At 49.1% G+C, this 14,572-nt stretch overlaps 1 protein-coding gene across 2 annotated transcripts in view; it reads right to left on the reverse strand.

Annotated features, from left to right (window-relative positions):
• Nucleotides 1–14,572, reverse strand: part of COPG2 (COPI coat complex subunit gamma 2) — a 37,121-nt gene that overhangs the window by 1,524 nt on the left and 21,025 nt on the right. For both annotated transcript variants that reach the window (XM_083700136.1, XM_083700135.1), the window contains exons 15-23: nucleotides 14,216–14,291; nucleotides 12,484–12,587; nucleotides 12,086–12,211; nucleotides 9,114–9,176; nucleotides 8,824–8,963; nucleotides 5,523–5,694; nucleotides 4,332–4,429; nucleotides 2,419–2,557; nucleotides 584–682 (exon numbers count right to left, since the gene is read on the reverse strand). In XM_083700136.1, coding sequence (XP_083556262.1) covers nucleotides 584–682; nucleotides 2,419–2,557; nucleotides 4,332–4,429; nucleotides 5,523–5,694; nucleotides 8,824–8,963; nucleotides 9,114–9,176; nucleotides 12,086–12,211; nucleotides 12,484–12,587; nucleotides 14,216–14,291 — 1,017 coding nt within the window. The remainder of the gene's footprint in view (nucleotides 1–583; nucleotides 683–2,418; nucleotides 2,558–4,331; nucleotides 4,430–5,522; nucleotides 5,695–8,823; nucleotides 8,964–9,113; nucleotides 9,177–12,085; nucleotides 12,212–12,483; nucleotides 12,588–14,215; nucleotides 14,292–14,572) is intronic.

Consider the following 14,572-nt stretch of genomic DNA (forward strand, 5'->3'; position numbering starts at 1 on the left):
AAGGAAGGGGAATAAAAGATCAGGCTAAGTTCAAATTGAGCGCCAGGCAGAATAGCTCTGTCTTACAGGCCCTGTGGAAGGAAGTTAAATCCTGCAGGGCCCTAGTCTCATGGGACAGAGCATTCCACCAGATTGGGGACACGGCCGAAAAGGCCCTGGCGGAGGATAATCTGACTTCATTAGGGCCTGGGACCTCTAAACTATGATTATTCATGGACCTTAAGGTCCTCTGCAGGGCATACCAGGAGAGGAGGTCCCGTAAATACGAGGGCCCTAAGCCACAAAGGGCTTTAAAGGTTAAAACCAGCACCTTAAACCTGACTTGATACTCCACCGGGAGCCAGTGCAACTAGACAAATATTTGGGCAGACATGATCTCAGAGAAGAGCTTTTAAAGCCACTTCCAGCCCTATCGCTGGATAAGAATGAATGCTGTTCCTGGGAGAAGTGCTTCACAGAAGGTCCCTGCTGCTGTTCTTGGGACGGGACAACTCCAGTGCCATTAATTCTCTTGGGGTGACACCATTTCAGCCACAGGATGCCCAGACACCACTGAACCGGGCCCCCCCCGGCTGATTCTTACCGGCCAGGTAGAGCGTGTGCGAATTCTTGTTCTCGGGCACTTTGTCGGATCTCTCGCACGGCTGCATGCCCAGGAACTTCACAATGTTGCTGACAGCTTCTGCATTCAGAGGAGATTCAAGAAGACCTGGGGTTGGCCCTAAGTTGTCTCGGCTGTGTGGTCAGATCCAAAGGGGATCTTTCAAAGTAGCAGCTAGTCACCCCAGGATCCTAGGAAGCCGTCTTAGACAAGGGTCAGGTAACTGTCCATCTAGCTCACCACTGTCAACATCAAACTTGGGTTTCCAGCTGCTTTTGGACTACAATTCCCATCACCCCTGGCCACTGGTCCTGCTCACTAGGGATGATGGGAGCTGTAGTCCAAAAACAGCTGGAAACCCAAGTTTGGGAAACCATGGCAGCAGCTCTCCAGGACTTCAGACAAGGGTATCACCCAGCCCTAGCTGGAGATACAGGGAATTGAACCAGGGATCTTTTTCATACAAGGCAGGTGCTCAGTCACGGAGTTAGACCTCTTGCCTCTAGCTACCTGCTTAAGTGGGGAAGTCAGAGTTGCTTCTGACAACTGGAGATCTAGAATAGGCTTCCTCAACCTCGGCCCTCCAGATGTTCTTGGCCTACAACTCCCATGATCCCTAGCTAGCAGGACCAGTGGTCAGGGATGATTGGAATTGTACAGTGGTACCTCGGGTTAATGGGTGGCGCTGTGGGTTAAACCACAGAGCCTAGGACTTGCCAATCAGAAGGTTGGCGGTTTGAATCCCTGAGACAGGGTGAGCTCCCGTTGCTCGGTCCCTGCTCCTGCCCACCTAGCAGTTCGAAAGCATGTCAAAGCGCAAGTAGATAAATAGGTACTGCTCTGGCGGGAAGGTAAACGGCGTTTCCGTGCACTGCTCTGGTTCGCCAGAAGCGGCTTAGTCATGCTGGCCACATGACCCGGAAGCTGTACCTTGGCTCCCTTGGCCAATAAAGCGAGATGAGTGCCGCAACCCCAGAGTCGGTCACAACTGGACCTAATGGTCAGGGGTCCCTTTACCTTTACCTTGAGTTAAGAACTTAATTCGTTCCGGAGGTCTGTTCTTAACCTGAAACTGTTCTTAATCTGAGGTACCACTTTAGCTAATGGGGCCTCTCGCTGCCACGTGATTTCTGTTCTCATCCTGTTCTTAACCCAAGGTACTACTTCCAGGTTAGTGGAGTCTGTAACCTGAAGCGTCTGTAACCCGAGGTACCACTGCAGTCTCAAAACATCTGGAGGGCCGCGGTTGAGGAAGACTGATCTCGAATAACCCTTCTTGTTCTCTCAGCTAAAAGAACAGCCTTGCATTTTCTTGAATCTTACATACTAGGACCATATACAGTGGTGCCTCGCAAGACGAAATTAATTCGTTCCGCAAGTTTTTTCGTCTTCCCTGCTATCCCGGACCGCTTTTAAAATGCTGGCGGTGGGGAGCAAAGCCTTTCGGCCCCCGCCGGCCTTCCTGGACCTCTTCTGAAGGCCGGAGGGGGGGGGGGAAGGCTTTGCTCCCCACCGCCAGCATTTAAAAGAGGTCCCCAGAGATTTCCCTATGGGCTTTCTTCTTGCGAAGCAAGCCCATAGGGAAATTCGTCTTGCGAAGCAACTCGCAAAAGGAAAACCCTTTCGTCTTGCGGGTTTTCCGTCTTGCGAGGCATTCATCTTGCGGGGCACCACTGTACCCTGTTCTTGGAGCAGAATCTAATAGGTTGTCTTATTGAGAAGTCACTCAGGAGCCTGGGAATGTTTTTTCTAAAATTGGTTTTAACATGCAATCTTAGGCCTCACGTCTTCTCTGGGGAAAAGCTGCCGTATCTCACCGTCCAGGGTTTTGATAGTGCTGAGAGCGAAGGTCTCTTCTTTCTCATAGTCATCCCCGACTTCCTCCCAGGCAGCTGCAAAGTTGGGCTTCAAGACCTTCTGGAGGTGGTCGGAGAGAGTCAGCTCCAGGTCTTCCAGCTGGCAGAGAAAAGGAGGTTAGTCCTCATAGTGGGAAAAGGCCCTCAAGATGCAAAAGACGGCAAGCTCACCCCCGTTTGCATGTTACAAAGATGGATACAGCACTTGGCCTCGGTGTGATCCGCTGGCAACCTTCAGGCCGAATAATAATAATAATAATAATAATAATAATAATAATAATAATAATAAATATTTATTTATACCCCGCCCTTCCTGGTTCAAAAACCGGGATCAGGGCGGCTAACAACAAATTTAAAACACTTAATTATAAAAGCAGCATAAAATACACTATAAAACATGAATAACAATAAAATTCAAAAATTAAAAATCAATTAGATAATCCCCAGGGCTAGCTGGCTGAATTGGTCCTAATTGGGCCAGTGAGGAGGCCAGGCAACTGTCTGTGGGGTCTTAGAGCGAGTGATCTTCATAAAAGGGGAGGGGGAGGGAAGGGAAATAAAAGATCAGGCTGAATTCAAATTAAGGCCAGGTGGAATAGCTCTGTCTTACAGGCCCAACGGAAGGAGGTTAAATCCTGAAGGGCCCTAGTCTCATGGGACAGAGCATTCCACCAGGTCAGAGCCATCACTGAGAAGGCCCTGGTGGAGGATAGTCTGACTCCCTTAGGGCCTGGGACCTCTAAACTATGGTTATTCATGGACCTTAAGGTCCTCTGCGGGGCATACCAGGAGAGGTGGTCCTGTAGATACGAGGGCCCTAAGCCACAAAGGGCTTTAAAGGTCAAAACCTTCACCTTAAACCTGACCCTATACTCCACCGGGAGCCAGTGCAATTGGTAAAGCATTGGGTGAATACGCTCCCATGGCAGGGACCCCGTGAGGAGCCTCGCTGCAGCATTCTGCACCCGCTGGAGTTTGTGGGACAGCTTCAAGGGCAGCCCCGCATAGAGCGAATTACAGTAGTCAAGCCTGGAGGTGACCGTCACATGGATCACTGTGGCCAGGTCGGGGTGGGAAAGGTTAGTGTTAGCAACTCCAAGTTGCCAAAGAAGGGGCTCCTTACACAACTGCCCCACGCGTTCCTCCTCCTCTCTCCTACCACTGGCATGAAATCTGCTTCCTCTGGAAAAGAGGAAGCCACGCAATGGCTGGCCAAGTTGGGAACAAGGCTGGCAGGGATGAGTCCAAAGAGAGCTCTTTGACACTGGCCTCCATATGTGTTCAATGGCCACAGATGCAGGTTATTCAGAATGACCGGATTTTGACAGAAAAGATAAAATTCCAATGTGCTCTCAAACTACAGTGCTGATTAATATTCTACAGCCAGTGGGAAATGGGGGTTATTGTTCTGCGGTTTTAATTATTTGTGTTTTTATCTTGTATCTTATTTTGCGAGCCGCCTAAGATCGTATGATGAAGGGCATCATCATCATCATCAGTGCTTTTTTGGGGGGAACACATACCCCTAAGCATTTTGTGAATCTTTGCATTTTTCTCCATTTACTGTATTGTTCCCGATTTGAACTATAAAAGGGTGATTTTCTTGAGGCAAAATGAGAGTACCTCTAAACATTTTTTAAGAAAAAAAAGCACTGATAATGATCATATTTATACACTTTTCTGCATTGCTGAGTGAAAGCAGCGTGCAATTATACACTTAAAAATCAGACTACTATTGTGTGTGTGTTTTCTTATTTTAAAAACAGTTGGGGGCATCAAAGACAGATTTTTATGCAAATCTCCAGGGTGGAAATGAGCCTGTTCCTCCTCTTGTTCAGCTCTTCCTACAGAACATTTGCCCTGGGCTCGCTTACCACATATTCGTCGTCGTAGCCGTCCTCGTCCGGCACCCCAGTGTGAGGGTCGCAGTCTCGCACAGTGAACTTCATAGTGCAGCTAAAAGTGCAGGCGACTGAGACGAGGGAGAAAGGAGTCCACGTTATAATGAAAATGATCTACAGGTGGTACATGACACCAGTCAAGCTTGCAAAAATTTATCATTTGCCCGATAATAAATGCTGGAAATGCAAAGAGACTGAAGGTACATTCTTTCACCTTTGGTGGACATGCCCAAGGATTAAGACTTTCTGGGAGATGATCTACAATGAAATGAAAAAGGTATTTAAATATACCTTTCTGAAGAAACCAGAGGCCTTTCTCCTGGGCATGGTCGGCCAATTGGTGCCAAAGAAGGATAGAACCTTTTTTATGTATGCTACAACAGCAGCAAGAATACTTATTGCGAAGTACTGGAAAACACAAGATCTACCCACCAGGAAAGAATGGCAGATGAAAGTGATGGACTATATGGAACTGGCGGAAATGACTGGCAGAATCCGAGACCAGGGAGAAGAGTTGGTGGAAGAAGATTGGAAGAAATTCAAAGATTATTTACAGAAACATTGTAAAATTAAGGAATGTTAGAAGGAAGTTGGAATGAAGTTATGTGGTTTTAGCAGAAATGGTATAAAGGATTAAGAAAAAACAGACTGTTAATTGGTGAAAGGAGGAAAAGTTACATTACATTAAGATAAATTACAGGACAAAAACTGGAAAAGATGGAAAGGATTTGCTGAAATAGCTAACCGAACTAGAATACAAAAAAGGGAGGTGTGAGGAGGTCAAGGAAACAAGCAAATGAAAGATAAGTTAGGAAGATTCGCTGTCTTTTTTAATTGTTTTTATTTTTCTGTTTTTTTATTTTTCTTTTTTTCCACTTTTTCCTTATTGTGATGTGTTGTTCTGTTTATGTTTAATATGGTGTTTTCTATTCTTTCTTTTTGTAACCTCTAAAACTTTAATAAATATTATTCTAAAAAAAAGAGAGAGAGAGAGAGAAAGGAGTCCACGTTAAGAGGGAGAGCTGCTCCGAGCAAAACCCGAAGCCGGGAAGGAAAACAGCCCAGCCTCCGAGTGGCAAATGCCGAGGACAGACAGCCGAGGAATTAAAACCCAGGCACATCCCGAAAAAAAGAAAAAGCAACATACCTGAAAAAGGAACATACCTGCCGTGGGGTCGTCCAGGGGCAGCCGGACAAGGGTGTAGCACATGCCGGGCTGGTTGTAGGAGAGGATGGGAGCGGGGATGCAGCGGAGGACATCGTAGGCGTCGGAAGGCTCCATCTGCACCGTCACCTTCTCCAGTAACTGGTCGTTGAGGGTGTTTGTGCAGTCGAACTAGAGAGAGGGGGGAGAAGCAAACAGAGGGTTGCTTGTGGCCTGGATTTCTCTTCTGCTGCCCTTTCTCCAGGGCTCATGCAAAACCAACCTTCTCCAATCTGGTGCCCGCCAGATGTTTCAGCCCGAGCAAGCATGGCCACAGGGCTGGCTTGCCAGAAGTGTGGATCAAAACATCTGGGGGAGGCAGATGTTCTAAACACTTGCTGAAAACTTTTCTGTTCTGCCAGGCCTGCGCAGGCAAGTAAGATTCCTGCCTTGGGATCCCTCCCAACTCTACAATTCTAGGGTTCTATAAAAGTACATACCACCCAACCACAATGGTCTATTGAGGTTTGCTTTTAATTTCATTTTGCATTTAATTTTTTGTGATTTTATCCTCTGCATTTTTATATAATAATAATAATAATAACAACAATTTATTATTTATACCCTGCCCATCTGGCTGGGTTTCCTCAGCCACTCTGGGTGGCTTCCAACAAAACACTAAAATACAATAATCTATTAACCATTAAAAGCTTCTCTAAACAGGGAATGTATATTGTTCAGATGTATATTGTTATAAACTGCTGTGAGATGCACTGTATTTTTCGCTCTATAAAATGCACCTGACCATAAGATGCACATAGTTTTTAGAGGAGGAAAAGAAGAAAAGCCACGCTCGCTTGGTGTGGCTCTTTAAAGATAGAGCGGCTCTTGCTGGCTTTTCCGGGAGGTGGGAGAAGGGACTGATGGGCTGCCCTCCGTCCTTTCTCCCACCTCCCTGAAAAGCCAGAGCAAGCTCTCGCTCTTGCTGTGCTGCTTCAGCAATAGCTACACAGCGCCTCTTCAGCGAAGCGGGAGGAGGAACAGAAGGGGCTCCGTAAGGGCTCCCTTCCGTTCCTCCTCCTGCTTCGCTGAAGAGGTGCTCCTCCGAGTGAGAGGAGCAAGAGTGAGAGCTGCGCAGCACCTCTTGGTCTGCTGGCTTTCCAGCAAAACAGGATGAGGGACGGAAGGGGCTCCGTAACAGCTCCCATCCGTTCCTCCTCCCGCTTCGCTGGGAAGCCAGCAGAACAAGAGGCGCTGCGCAGATCTCGCTCTCGCTTTGCTGGCTTTAGCAATAGCTGTGCAGCTTGCATTCGCTCCATAAGACACCCACACATTTCCCCTTACTTTTTAGGAGGAAAAAAGTGTGTTTTATGCAAAAATTACAGTAATTTAAGATACAAATATTATAAGTATTTTTATAAATCAATAAATACAGTGGCTGACCCCTGCTTTTGAGTATTTCGGGCAGGGGTTCTGCCTCAGCCCTGCTGGGAAAATGCATTCAGAAGAGCCCTGGCCCTTCTCCACAGCGGACACAGTGGTCCAAAGGCATGAAGTGATAACCTCAGGGGTCGGCAACCTAAGGCCCATGGGCCGGTAGCGGCCCAAGAGTCTTATCTAACTGGCCCTTGGCGCCCCCTGCTCTTACTGGTGCGGCGTGGGGACCGACCTCTGGGTTGATGGCGCCTGTGCGCATGTGCACAGACGCTCCTCTGACCCAGATGTGCGCCGGAAATAGCATGTGTGCACACTTATGGGATGAAGAAGCGCCCGTGCGCATGCTCACACGCTATTTCTGGCACACCTCCGGGACGGAGGAACGCCGGAAATAGCGTGTGTGCACGGGCGCTCCTCTGACCTGGAAGCGCGCGCATGCACACATGCTCCGACCCATCCTCTGACCGACGGAGTGTCGACCGGCCCATCCTCAGATAAGGTTGCTGACCTCTGTGATAACTACTCCAGAGCATAGCTGTCAACTTACAGATTTGAAAATAAGGGATCAGCAGCCAAAATAAGGGATTTTGCTTGGCTTATACAGAAATCCGGCACTGATGGAGCCATGCTGCTTTTGCTGCGACTGACTGTGTTTTGCAGGGGGTTGGACTAGATGATCCTAAGGTCTACAACTCTGACCAAAGAAGAGTGGCAGACAAAACTGATGAACGACGTTGAGATGGCAAAGTTTAGAGGCAGAATTAGAAACCAGGAAGAGGACCTCTTTAATAAAGGAGGGGGAAAGTTTATAATTTAGTTGAAAAGCTATTGTAAAGAGTTACATACATTGGTAGGATTGACAGAAAACTTGTAGTAAAAATTTGAACTACGGATGGACAAATGATTTGTAAAAATAGAGTTATGAAAGGGATGCAGAGGGGGAAATCACTACATTAAGATGCTGTACTGGTTGGAGGGGATGCTAAGCAGCATGTCAGGGCTGCCGTCGTCCTGGCGCAAGGAGTTCCATTGGCCCTTCCCCACCCAAGAAGGGGGAGGGAGGGAGAGAGACTCTCGCCCATGCTGCCCAGGAGCCCAGTATGAGGCAGTTGCGGTGCTGCGGCGGCTGCTGAAGCGCCGCCCCTTCTGCGTCCCTCCCCATCCCCTCCTCTTCCTCCTCCCTCAGGCCGCCTCCTCAGCTGCCACCACCGCCACTGCCTCCAGCTTCCCCTGACAGTGCAGTGGAAGTCTCGCAAAAGAGGGGCTGCCTGGCCGCCTGCTGACAGCCATCTCCTCACAATGCGCCCCTGAGGGGGAAAAGGGAGAGACGGAGACGCGGCAGCTTGTGTGCGCGCTCTCTCTTGCGGCTGAGGACCCCGAGCCACTGCTTCCCTCCCGAGCCGGGCGAGCATGAAACCCGGGAAATTTAAGGGACATCATCAATAAGGGACAGCAGCGGGACACGGCACTGGGATAAGGGAGTTTCCCGCCAAATAAGAGACGGTTGACAGCTATGCTCCACAGTCAGGGATCTTTTGTCACCTCAGACTGAAGTGCATCCTCATTGTCGTCATAAGCCCAATCGTGTTTTCCTCCGTAAAAGTAACATCCTTTTAAAAATCTCCCTAAAAACCCCGTGAGGTACATTACAGTGAGAGCGCATGACTGCCCAAAGCCTGCCAGAAAGAGCTTCAAGCTGAGCAAGGAAGTGACTGAAGGTCTTCTGACTCAGAGTTCAGCATTCCTACTACAGTGGCCTACAAAACGTTGAGACTACAAAGAAGCACCCAAAATTCCTTTCCAGGGCATGTGGCAATGGAAGGGGTTTAACTTGCACCTAACATCCTCTGTGGCCTCTTTCAACAACGCTGAGGCTTCTTGTACCTGGAAGACGATGTGATTTGAGAAGACGTGCTTGATGCAGCGGACAAAATACTCCGTCTCGGCCTCGGTCAGCTGCACTGGATCGGATGACTTAAAGAGAGGGCCCAAATTCTTGAACTCCGGAATGGCAGCCAGTTGTTCTAAAGGGGAAGAAACAGACTCAGCTTACAGGGAGACAACATGTTCTCTCCCTCCAGCCACCTTGCAAACTGCCATGGCAAATGCAGTTAAAACACAACCTTCTGTAGCTCTCCAAGTTTTAAGAGCGCGGATCTGGGGTCTTTTATTACCTTGGAATATGTCTTGCCGCGAAGGAGCCATTTTCTCGGGCTTGTTGGCCACCAGGGCAATCTCTGAAATGAGAAACAGCCATTAAAATTTCCAGCCAAGGTGTCCAAGACAAATCCATGATGCAGAGGCGTGAGCACGTAGGCATGACTGCAGACCAGAAAAATTGTCCTGATGCAAGTAGCGCTGTGGGTTAAACCACAGAGCCTAGGACTTGCTGATCAGAAGGTTGGCGGTTCGAATCCCTGCGACGGGGTGAGCTCCCGTTGCTCGGTCCCTGCTCCTACCCACCTAGCAGTTCAAAAGCACATCAAAGTGCAAGTCCGGTGGGAAGGTAAACGGCATTTCCGTGCGCTGCTCTGGTTCACCAGAAGCGGCTTAGTCCTGTTGGCCACATGACCCGGAAGCTGTACACCGGCTCCCTCGGCCAGTAAAGCGAGATGTGCGCCGCAACCCCAGAGTCGTCCGCGACTGGACCTAATGGTCAGGGGTCCCTTTACCTTTACCTATCACACACACTGCAGTTTATTTTACTACTGTCAGAGTTGCCTCCAGGTCCCAGCTCACAGAGGACCACCGCTAGTCAGTAATAACGTATAAAAGTCTTTATTGAAGATTAGTTTCCATTTCCAAACCGCAGCGTGCAACTCTACGTCTTAGAGCTTAGACCGGCGAAGCTCCATCTGAGTCTCCGCCTCTTAGACACCAGTTTAAGACTCTAGCCTTACTCCACCTCTTCCGTTGTTCTTTCCTCCTCTGGGTCCTTCTGCCCCCTGGGGTTTCCTCCTTTCTGGACTCTTCTGACGCTGACCCCCCTGAGTCTTGCCCCTCCTTCCGGCGGGCTTTAGGACCTGGCTCCCTATCCGGGCTACCTGCTGTGCCGCTCGCCTGTACATTTGAACTTGGCGCGCGCGCCCAGCCGGTAACTTTCCTCTTGACCGTTTCCCCGCTCTCCGATGGAGGCGTGGCCAATCCTGACTCATCTCCTCTCGCTGGTGGTGAAAACACTGGTCCCGATGCCTGGGACTCCTCCCCCCCACTGCGCTCTGGTGGGGAAGCTGGTCCTGATTTCCAACTGCTGCTCTGGGAGTCCCCGCTGGCCCCTTCCTTCTGGGGTTTCCCCCTTGGCACCCCCCTTGCCCTGGCCATCGGCGCTCCCTTCTGTGAATCTTCCGATTCGCTGGAGAGGCTCATGGAATCCCTCTGATCACTGTCACCGCCTACGCTCCCTTCGGATTCCTCCCCCTCACTCTCCATTTCCTCCCTCTCCTGTGCCTCTGCTCCTGAGCCCCTGACAACTACGCACCAGGGAAAGCCTTTTGCAGGCTCATGTGGGCATCCGGGAGCCACTCTGGCGACTCCAGGCACAACATGCAAAAAATCTACATGAGACCCACGGCATGTACAAAGTTCCAAACTGTGCCTGCCACAGGCTCCAGGCAGGGATCGGGTTAAAATTGCTTAAAACACACAGTGTTTTAACATGGGATAGCTTTCTCCAAAAGAACATGGGAAATATATTGCATGTATCCATTGTGACTGGATACAGCTCTGGTGGAGAGCCCTCCAGACCCATTCCTGCTTCTGTCTGCCACTTCAGAGGCCATAAAGAGGGGAGGAAGTAGCCGTGCCAACAGGCTAAAAAATAGCTTCTATCTATGAGCGAAAAATAACAGCGAAATTGACTTGCGATAAGAGATTGAGTGTTTGGGGGGGAGGGAGGCTCATTTATTTCATTGTACACAGGTCGTACAATGACAATAAAGGTATTATTATTATTATTATTACTACTACTACTACTACTACTTAGGCAAACCTCCATTCTGCCTGGAGAAAAGCTGCAGCAGAGAGTCTCTGCTGTGTGCATGAAGCTCCATTTGCACAAAAAACTACCTTTCATAAGCTGCTTTGCAATGGCTTGGCTTTGAAAGGCAGTACGTAAGTACTTAACGGAACAGAACAGCACAGAATATTATCATCAGAACCTGTACAGACCATTACAGTGCTACCTTGGTTCCCGAATGGCTTAGTTGATGAACAAATGAGCTCCTGAACATCGCAAACGAGGAAGTAAGTGTTTTTCGGAAGCCGAACATCCGTTTCAACTGTTGGCATTGTTTCTAGGGCCAATCAGCCAATCAGAAGCCGCGTCTTGGTTTGCAAATGTTTTGGGAGCTGAACAAACTTCCAGAATGGATTGAGTTCAAGAACCAAGGTACCACTGTATTCTGCAAGATTAACCATGGTCAGATTATATATCTACATATAACAAACTTTTGGCAGTGCACCCGATAAACACTCAAGATGTGGAAAGCTCACAGCATCTCTCAAGGATGCTGTTCTTGGATGTCCCCATCATGCCACTTGGAACCCAGGTGGGCACTGCACGCAGTTAAGGCAGTGGTTAGCGGAGTTTGTAACCTTAAGCGTCTGTAACTTGGGGTGTACCATTGTATAGTTAAAGCTATTGTTTTCCCAGTAGTGATCTATGGAAATGAGAGCTGGAACATAAAGAAGGCTGATCGCCAAAGAATGGATGCTTTTGAATTCTGGTGCTGGAGGAGACTCTTGAGAGTCCCATGGACTGCAAGAAGACCAAACCTATCCATTCTGAAGGAAATCAGCCCTGAGTGCTCACTGGAAGGACAGATCCTGAAGCTGAGACTCCAAGACTTTGGCCACCTCATGAGAAGAGAAGACTCCCTGGAAAAGACCCTGATGTTGGGAAAGATGGAGGGCATAAGGAGAAGGGGACGACAGAGGACGAGATGGTTCGCCAGTGTTCTCGAAGCTACAAGCATGAGTTTGACCAAACTGTGGGAGGCAGTGGAAGACAGAAGTGCCTGGCGTGCTCTGGTCCTTAGGGTCACAAAGAGTCGGACACAACTAAACAATTAAACAACAACAAGAAAAGGCAGTGGGGTTCCACATCTGGAGCAGAAGACCCCCCTTAAGCCTGTTTTTGCTCCATTACCTGCTTTCTGCTCAAAGGTGGGGGCAGTGGCCAGAGGCACGGACCTCATGTCAAAAGGCTTCTCTGTGGGCTCCAGGGTGTACTGGTGCAGGGCCTTTTCCATGCCAGGAATGGAGACGGTCAAGCCTGCAAAGAGGGAGGGGTGAAAGGTGTTCAAGGAAGGATCACGTGGGGCTCAGAGGCCCAATTTTCTGGCAGGAGCATCAAGGGTGGGGAAGGGCCCATAGACATACCCAACACCAGAGCTTTAGCCATTGTCAAGAGCAGCCCCAAGAGGTGTGGCAATTCCCTGGATAACCTGCAAAGGTCTCCAGTTCTTAACCAATGGCCCCTGTTCCCCCCATCCCATTCTTTTAGGACTCGCAGGTGCAGTTCCGCCCTTCCCAGCCGGCACCAACCGTTAAAGATGTATGCAGCGTTCAGAGCCAGCTGCCTCTGCTGCAGCACGTTCAGGTAGAAGGTTGCTCGGTCGCGGACCTCGTCGTCGCTGTCCATCATGCACCTGCATGGCAAAAGAGGAGAGAAAGCCCTTGAAGGCTGCTGAAGGGGGGGTGGCCACTACCAGACATCAGGAATCACAAGACAGAGAAACCAGTAGGAGAACACTTTGATCTCCCAGGACATTCTATACAAGATTTCAAAGCAGCTGTCTTATTACAAAAGAATTTCAGAAATAGACTGGGAAGAGAAGTTGCTGAATGGCAACTTATTACCAAACTTAAAGGGACGCGGGCGGCGCTGTGGGTTAAACCACAGAGCCTAGAACTTGCCGATCAGAAGGTCGGCAGTTCGAATCCCTGTGACGGGATGAGTTCCCGTTGCTCGGTCCCTGCTCCTGCCAACTTAGCAGTTCGAAAGCACATCAAAGTGTAAGTAGATAAATAGGTACTGCTCCGGTGGGAAGGTAAATGGTATTTCCATGCACTGCTCTGGTTCGCCAGAAGCGGATTAGTCATGCTGGCCACATGTACGCTGGCTCCCTCGGCCAGTAAAGCGAGATGAGCGCCACAACCCCAGAGTCGTCCACGACTGGACCTAATGGTCAGGGGTCCCTTTACCTTTACTTTTACCAAACTTAGAACCATGGAGAGACCTGGTCTGAATAGAGACATTGGATTCTTATCTCATTATACACAATAAAGCTATTTTAGCCATCTCACCCCTTGCTTTTTCCTGTAAGACCAACAGCAGTCGTTAACAGTCATCGACATTTACCACACCTATCAGCCAATCAACCATTCCCACCAACCTTCTGAGTAATACCCCTCCCCACCCTCTCACTATATATAAGGGTCTGGCGACTTCTGTTTCAGTGTATCTGAAGAAGTGCGCATGCACACGAAAGCTCATACCAATAACAAACTTAGCTGGTCTCTAAGGTGCTACTGGAAGGATTTTTTTTATTTTATTTTAAGTGTGTGTTCTCAGATGCTGAGGTGGTCCTTGTTTACAAAAGAGAGAGGGGCCGGGGCCCAGGTCCACATGCAGAGCCCTGAGAACCCTGCTCCTTAGTTAAGAGTCATAGGACTGTAGAGTTGGAAGGGACCCCCAAAGCCCATCTAGTCCAGCCCCTTGCAATTCAGGAATCACAGCTGCATTACAGGTTCTAAGAGAGTGGGAAGGCAAGCTTTGGTGGTCGAGAGCTCAACTCCCTTTTTCTACTTTGTAGTTTTGAAGAAAGGGCGTGGTGAAGGCTGGAGGAGTGGCTTGCTAAGTGGGTGTGGCTAAAACACTGGGGGGGGGCCCTCCACAGTCAAGCCTACTAAACTTCCGGCAAGAATCCCACCCCCTTTTTCTACACCTATACATGGAAGTGTTTTCTCCTCCCTTTTCTTACCAGTTTTTCGAATTTCCACCTAGAGCTGGATAATGTTTTGCAATATTACGGCAAAGCTAAATTTATCTGTATGGCAGCTGATTTGGTTTAAAAAAAATAAATCAAAATCAAAAGTGAATTATAGGTGAATTAAGATGCCTGCTTTCTACCGCCATTCAGCTCAGCCCTGACGGATGCCCAAGAGGGCAAACAGCCCCTTATGCGGCTGTTTCCAAGATGCCACAACGGAACCCAATGCTCAAGGGACAGGAAAGAACCTGCTTTGAAAGTCTCTTCCCTGACTTTGAACTCACCTCTGCAAGAGCACCAAGACACTGGGAAGGAGGTTCTCATTCTGGGCCCCAAACTTTGCCAATGCACTGACAGCAGCTGTAGAAGAAAACACAGTCTGTAGATAAAGGGAGGGTATCGCTCGCTTGGATTACTGTAATGCGCACTATGTGGGGCTACCTTTGAAGGTGACCCGGAAACTGCAATTAATCCAGAATGTGGCAGCTAGACTGGGGACTGGGAGTGGCCGCCGAGACCACATAACACTGGTCATGAAAGACCTACATCGGCTCCCAGTAGGTTTCCGAGCATAATTCAAAGTGTTGGTGCTGACCTTTAAAGCCCAAAACAGCCTCAGGCCAGTATACCTGAAGGAGCGT

The sequence above is a fragment of the Podarcis gaigeae genome (assembly GCF_964106915.1).
Source record: "Podarcis gaigeae genome assembly, chromosome: 10".
NCBI classification, from domain to species: Eukaryota; Metazoa; Chordata; class Lepidosauria; order Squamata; family Lacertidae; genus Podarcis; species Podarcis gaigeae.